The sequence below is a fragment of the Eimeria maxima genome, genomic scaffold (genome assembly GCF_000499605.1).
Source record: "Eimeria maxima Weybridge genomic scaffold, Emw_scaff112, whole genome shotgun sequence".
In the NCBI taxonomy this organism is placed as follows: domain Eukaryota; phylum Apicomplexa; class Conoidasida; order Eucoccidiorida; family Eimeriidae; genus Eimeria; species Eimeria maxima.
In genome coordinates, this window is record NW_013563408.1 from 12,501 (window position 1) to 20,000 (window position 7,500).

At 51.4% G+C, this 7,500-nt stretch overlaps 1 protein-coding gene across 1 annotated transcript in view; it reads left to right on the forward strand.

Annotated features, from left to right (window-relative positions):
* The window catches only part of EMWEY_00014430 (hypothetical protein, conserved), a gene marked incomplete at both ends in the record, with an annotated part of 2,761 nt that extends 341 nt beyond the window's left edge, over window positions 1-2,420 (forward strand). The window contains 2 exons of the mRNA XM_013477288.1: window positions 426-1,161; window positions 1,276-2,420. Of these exons, the coding sequence (XP_013332742.1) occupies window positions 426-1,161; window positions 1,276-2,420 (1,881 nt within the window). The remainder of the gene's footprint in view (window positions 1-425; window positions 1,162-1,275) is intronic.
* Between the last annotated feature and the right edge of the window lie 5,080 nt (window positions 2,421-7,500).

Sequence of the window (7,500 nt, forward strand, 5' to 3'; positions counted from 1 at the left end):
GCAGGAGACAGCATATCCCGTTGGGGGTTGGATCTTTTTTTTGGTGTTTTTCCTCCTCTTCCTCCCCATGCACAAAAGATGGTCTTATCTCTCAGCCAATTCCTTAAGGCAAGATATTTACCTAGCTAGCTAGCTAGCTAGCTAGCCAAGGTTTCTAGAGAGCCAGCTAGCTGACAAACGGTTGTCTGTCTACCGATAGCGTAAAGTTGTCGAAGTCGCTCCCTAAGGGTATAGCCTTAGCCTTAGCTAGCTAGCTAGCTAGTTAGCTAGCTAGTTAGCTAGCTAGCTAACTAGGTGGCTGGCTATATATTAGCTCCTTATCAAGCAACTGCCTAGCGTACGTCGTACTCGTGGCTCCTCCTATCCTGCTGCTGCTGCTGCTGTTGCTGCTGTTGCTGCTGCTGTTGCTGCTGCTGTTTGTGTAGACTGACAAGCTGCTGGGGGCAGTAGAGGAGGCAAACATTCAGTCCCTTGTTGAGTGTCTATACCGCCGTTTGCTGCTGCGTGCTGCTGCAGTGCGCAGCAGCGCAGCAACAAGCTGCAGTGTCTGTTCCCTAGCAATCCCTGAGCTGCAGCAGCAGCAGCAGGAAGAGGGAGAGCAGCAGCAGCAGAAATGTGATGGTCCCTTTGGTCCTTTTCTTAAGACAAGAGACACTCTATGGCTGGACTTAGCCCCTTCTGCTGCTTCGTTTTTGAGCAGCAGCAGCTGCAGCAGCAGCTGCAGCAGCAACATAAGCAGCAGTACTGCTGCCTCCTTACGGTTGCTGCTGCTGCGCCTCACCTTCTCTAAGATGCTCGAGCAAGAAGAGCTGCAGCACTTTAGGCCTTGGTACCAGCGCCTGGTTGCTGCAGCAAAGGCGGATGCATGGAGACAGGTGCAGCAGAAGCAGCAGCAGCAGCAAAAGAAGCAGGAGGCACTGCAGCGGCTAAAGGAGGAGAAGGAGGAGCAACAGAGAAGGAGACAGTTGCTGCTCATGCCACCAAACCCTCCCCCACACAGACATACACATGAACACAGGCAGCAGCAACTGCAGCAGAGGCAGCAGCAGCAGCAGCTGCTGCGTCGTCAGAGGGGGGGACCAAGAAGAAACAGCAAAGAGGCATTTGCTGCTGATGCGTCTCCTGCTGCATGCTGGAAGGACTCTCTCTCCCTCGAGTCGTGTACGTCGCCTGCTGCTATTGCTGCTCCTGTCGCTGCTGCTGCTGCTGCTGCTGCTGCTGCTCACGCATTTACAGCCTGCTGCTGCTGCTGCTGCTGCATGCGGTGTCCTGCAGCATCGGGGTCTGTATCCCCTAGAAGCGTGAATGATTCAGCAGGAGAGGAATTCGATAGACTGATGCAGCAGGAGCAGCAAGAGCAGAAGCAGGATGCGGAGGCAGCAGCAGCTGCAGCAGCAAAAGAAGCAGCAGGAGAAGCAGCAGATGCAGCAGCAGATGCAGCAGCTGCTCCTAAGGACAACACTGAGGGAGCAGATGGATCTTCTGCTTCGAAGGATGCAACAGCAGCGCCCGCTGCAGCCGGCGCATCTTCTTCTTCTGCTGCTGCTGCTGACTCGGGTGCAGCAGCAGCACGCAGAGGAGACACAAAAGCAAAAAAGAGCAGCAGGAGCAACGGCATGTTTTCCTGCTGCGCCTACCGCAGCCCTGCTGCTGCAGCACGAAGGGTCCCCAAGTCCTTTAAGAGCAGCGCATGCGTTAGCTACAGACAGCTGCTGCCTCTAAGACTTGCTGCTGCTGCTGCTGCTAATCCTATTGGTGGTGGTGGTGGTGGTGCTGCTGCTGCTGCTGCACCCACTGGCGGTGAGGATGCTCAGCAGCAGCAACAGCAGCAACAGACTGAACAGGAACAAGGTAAAACCCCACGAACAATGGTAGACGGTAGCCAGGAGCAGCAGCAGGAAGAGCAGCAGCAGCAGCAGCAGCAACAGGACGAAGTGCCGAAGACACCACGCGACATTGCTGCTGCAATTGCATGCTGCGAAGAAGCAGCAGCAGCAGCAGGAGCCGAAGACGTTGGAGAGGACGCGTCCCCATTAGCAGCAGGAGAAACAGCAGCAGAAGCAGCAGAAGCAGCAGCAGGAGCAGCAGGAGATGCAAGTTCAGCAGCAGCAGCAGCACTTGCTGAGCGCATGCAAGCAGCAATAAAAGAGCAATGGGATGGCAAGAAGGGACACTTCTCTATTTCCTTAACAACCCCACTAGGTAACACAACCCCTACTATTCAGCTGCTGCAGCCAGAGCAGCTGCTGCTGCTGCAGCAACAGCAGCAGCAACTCAGGCAACCAGCCACAGGATTCAAAACCATCGCGGTAAGGAAGAGTAACAAACTCCCTTATCTTTTTGCAGCAGCAGCAGCAGCAAAAGCAGCAGCAACAACAACAGCAGCAACAGCAGCAGCACGAAACGCAGCAGCAATATAAGCGGCAGCAGCAGGAGTAACAGCAACACTGCAATAGCAGCAGCAGCAGCAGCAGAAGCAGGAGCAACAAGTACACCTTGAGTAACAACAAAAGAGAAGCAACTACGAGAGAGCATACTGTTGCTGCTGTTGCTGCTGCTGCTGTTGTTGCTGCTGTTGCTGCTACTGCTGCTGTTGTTGCTGCAGGCCTTAGAAGAGCAGCATCGGATAAAAGCTGCCCAAGCAGCGCAGGTGACAGGCTGCTGTTTTTTCTGCTGCTGCTGCTGCTGCTGTTACTGCTGCTATTGCTATTGCTGTTGCAGCAGGTGTCTGTGCGTTCCCTGTCCTCTTATTGCGGTTGCTGTCGTTGCTGCTGTTGCTGCTACTGCTGCTGCAGTTGCTGCTGCTGTAGAAGTCCCTTTCTGCTGTCTCTCCCTTCCCTTTAGCACAAACAATAGATCAGTCAACTAGACAAATAAGTATATAGCTAGTTAGCTAGCTAGTCAGACAGTTAGCTAGCTAGCTAGCTAGCTAGCTAGGTAACTACAGGGTTCCTTATGATAAACAGTTAAGGAAAAGAAACTTCTTCTCCTGCATCACAGTACGTTATGCCTGCTGTTTGTGCTGGTTTTGCTGCTGTTGCTGCTACTCTTTTGCTGCTGGTGCTGCTGCTGGTGCTGTTGCTGCTGCTGTTGCTGCTGCAGCTGGAGCGTCAGCGTGCAATCCAAGCCTACCATGAGCGTAAATTGCTGCAGCAAATGGCAACAGTAAGAAGGGAATTAGAAAGAGAGCAGCAAAACTTTCGTTATTTGCTGCTAAAAGAAAAAAAAAGAATAAAAAGAAATCAATTACTTAGGCAGCAATTAAATAGTTATAAGGAGCAACAGCAACAGCAGCAGCAGCAGCAGCAGCAGCAGCAGCAGCAAAATAATAAACAAATTAAGAGGAGTTGTAGCACTAGCTGTGCTCCTAATAATATTGCCAACAGAACCAACAGCAGCAGCAGCAGCAGCAGCAGCAGCAGCGGTGCTAATAGACGATACGCTGGCAGGTAATATCAGGGATAATGTACCAGCAGCAGCAGCAGCTGCTGCTGCTGCTGCTGTTACCGGCAAACTACCGCTGCAGCAGGAACTGCAACGAACTGTTACTGCTGCTGCTGAAGGTGCTGCTGCAGTTTTTGCTGCTGCAGTTTTTGCTGCTGCAGTTAATAACTGTAGCTTTTGTCTCTTGCTGCTTAGAGGGAAGCAGCAAATAGAGCAGCAGCTGCATGCATCCTCAATTGTCCCTCGGAGGATATATCGCTGCATGCATGCCATGCTGCGAAGCCTGCACCAGCAGCAGCTGCAGCAGCAGCAGCGGTTGCAGCAGCAGCAGCAGCAGCAGCAGCAGCTTTATTGTATTTCATTGCTGTTGTAGACAACATTAAGAAAAGTTATACTTTTATTATTATATTATTATATATATATTATATATATAAATATACATAAATATATAAATATATGTATATATTATATTATATATATTATTTATATAATATATATTATATATATTGCTAGAAACAACATTAAAAATAGCTGCAGCAGCTGCAGCAGCTGCAGCAGCTGCAGCAGCAACTGCAGCAACTGCAGCAACTGCAGCAATTGCAGCAACTGCAGCAATTGCAGCACGAAAGGAGCAGCAGCCAAAGAAAGAAAAAAAAACAATAAAAAAGAAAAAGAGAGACAGTTGTCTCTGTCTATACACTCCAATGCATGCGGCAGATACACCAATTGTCTCCAGGGTCTACAGTAGCAGCAGCAGCAGCAGCAGCAGCAGCAGCAGCAACTTGCTGCTGCTGCTGCACGGCAGCTATTGCTGCTGCATTGCTCTGTGCTATGGATCTATACGGTATAGCAGCAAACTACTGCTTCTGCTGCAGCGTTTGCTGCTTCTGCTGCCTGCTGCAGCAGCAGCAGCAAAGTTGTTGCTGCAGCAACAAATGCTGTCTCCTCCCTTCAGCCTCCTGCCTGGACATATTAACCTACGGTGCTGCTGTTGCTTCTGCTGCTGCTGCTGCTGCTGCTGCGGCTACCGTGCGGGGCACCGCATGGGTTACACACTGCCTTAAAAAGTGTTGCTGCTGTTTTACCTGCTGCTGCTGCTGCTGCTGCTGCTGCTGCTGCTGCTGTTGGGTGTCTTTCTGCTGCCTAGGCGAGTGTTCGCTAATATCTCCAGCAGCGGATCATTGTACTTCAGGCGAGCCATGCTGTCTCGTAGTGTCTGAGCAGCAGCAGCAGCAGCAGCAGCCATAGATGGAGCAGCAGATACAGCAGCAGATAGAGCAGAAGCAGATGCAGCAGCAGCAGCAGCAGCAGCAGCAGCAGCGGCAAGTGTCTCTCCTTACCTCTAGTTGTTGATCTGTATAATAAATAGAAGATAAACTATCGCAGACACACCGCAGCAAACGGCGATGAACGTAGCCGAACCTGCATGCAGCAGCAGCAGCAGCAGCAACAGCAGCAGCAACAGATTAATATACAGTTATAAGGAGTGTATAGGCAGCAAGGTGTTACTAGGTGGGGTTGTTAACACATACGTTGCATAGGCCTTAATAGCTTTTGTTACAAGAGCACCAGGAGTAACAATCTGCCTGCTGCTGCTGCTGCTGCTGCTGCTGTTATTGTTGCTGCTGCTGGTGGCCTGTAACATTTGCTGTTGCTGCTGTTGTTTCTGCTGCAGCAGCAGCAAATGTGTGGGGTGCTGCTGCAGCAGCAAACATAAATATGGTGCTGCTGCCTCAAAGACACCACGATGAGGGATGCAGCAGCGAGCAAAGGCAGCAAGAAGATGACACCAGGAGACAAAATGGTAATAAGCAGCAGCAGAAGCAGCAGCAGCAGCAGCAGTAGCAGCAGCAGGAGCAGGTGCAGCAGAAGCAGCAGCAATAGCAGCAGGAGATCCTGCACCTGCTCCTGCTCCTGCTGCTGGCTTTCCTCCTCTAGACTTTCCTGCTGCTGCTGCTGCTGCTGCTTCCAGTTTGGGCGGCAGAGCAAAAAAGATGCTGCTGCTGCAGGAGGGGGAACCAGCAGCAGCAGCAGCAGATGGGTCTTTTGCTGCTGCTGCTGCTGTTGTTGCATCAACACAATAGTCAGCTACAGCTAGCATAAAGGAGACAGAAGGTGCTGCAGCAGGTCCAACAGCAGCAGCAGCAGCAGCAAATGAGCAGCATAAGACGGATAGCTGCTGCAGGGAGAGCGCATGCAAATGTAAATGTGCTGCTGCTTCTGCTGCAGCAAAAAGCCCCAAAGGATAAATCCTCATTTGTTTATAACTATTAATAAGAAGAGACAAAGATATACCAATTAATTTCGTATCTATGTGCCATCCTGCTGCTGCTGCTGCTGCTGCTCTTGCTGCTGCTGTTGCTGCTGTTGATGCGTCTTCTCCTGGTGCTGCTGCTGCTGCTGCTGCTGTTGTTGTTGCTGCTGCTGACACCTGCTGCTGCCGCAACGTCAATAACGACAGCAAATGCTCAATGTCGCTGCTGCGGCAACGAGCAAGCAATCGTCTGCTGCTGCTGCTGCTGTCGCTGCTGCTGTTGCTGCTGCTGCTGTTGGTGAGGCTGCTGATGCTGCTGTTGCTGCTGTTGCTGCTGGTGCTGCTGCTGGGAGTCACTTCTGTATGCTGTCCTGAAGCAACTGCCTGCAGCAAAGACTCTGCTGCTGCTGCTAAGGTACGCCAATAGGCAGCATCGTGTAGCTGCCGCAGCAGCGCAGCACGAGCAGCAGCAGCAGCAGCAACAAGGTGACACTGTGGCGCAACAAAATCACGAACACGGCCAGCAGCAGCAGCAGCAACTGCTGCTGCACTCCTTCCTCCTCGTGCTACCGTATTACTTGCTGCCCTTGTTGTTGGTGTTGTTGCTGTTGCTGTTGTTGTTGCTTCTGCTGCTGCTGTGGAGCCGTGACGCCTTCCTATCCACAGATAATGTTGAGGTGTACGTACACCACAGAAAGCATTAAAACAGCAGCAACACGAGTTGACGGTTTGCTGCAGTTGTCTTCGTGCTGCAGATACACCTGAGAGTCTTACTGCAGCAGGACCTGGTGTTGTTGCTGCTGCTGCTGCTGCTGCAGTGGAAGAAGCACATACAGCACGCCTACACCACCTCCCTCCTACTACCGCTACTGCCTCTGTTGCCACCGTTGCTGCTACTGCTGCTGCAGCAGCAGCAGCAGGCATCCTTAGCAGCAATCGACACGCGTAGAGACATACACACAGAGTGCTGCTGCAAATCCTTCGCGCTGCTGTGGTAACTTCTCCCTACCCTGCTGCTGTGCAGCAACATCTGCAGCAATCGTTGCAGCAGCAGCAGCACCAGGGGCAACAGCAACAGCAGCAGCAGCAGTAGCGGCGAAGGATTGGCCTGGAGAAGGGCCCCCAGGGTGTATCGGCAGCATACGGTAGCTGCATATACACCCGAAATATTGTCTTGCTTCTTCTTTTTTTTATTAAAAATAATTTAATAAATAAAAAAATAAAAAAAAATTATTCTCCTTAGCTGTAATAAGATCTATAGCAATCGACAGCAACAGCAGCAGCAGCAACAGCAGCAGCAGCAGCAGCAGCAGAGGGGGCCCCCCCGGTGGGTTATATACCATAGGTGGCGATCCTTAGGAAGAGAATTAAATTTTCTTTTCTTTTTCTTTTTTTATTGTTTCTGTTTATTAATTAATTAAATATATTATTTCTTGTTGAGGAGGAGCAGCAGCAGCAGCAGCAGAAACTGCAGCAACTGCAGCAGCAGCACCAGCAGCAGCAAAGGCCCCGCAACAGTCATTACAGTGTATTTTCATCCCTCTGTCCGTTGCAGCTGCAGCAGCAGCAACAGCAGCAACAGCAGCAGCAGCAGGTACAGCAATTTTAACCGCTTTTTGCTTCCCTAGACGATCCTCTCCCTTGCTGCACCTACGGGCCCTCAGCATCGACACGGCAGCTCAACAGCAGCAGCAACAGCAAAACCAACAACAATAGCAGCAGCAGCAGCAGCAGCGGCTGCAGCAAGACGAAAGAAAGTAGCAGCATCAGCAGCGCTGACACGGTTGCTGTTCTTCACGCAG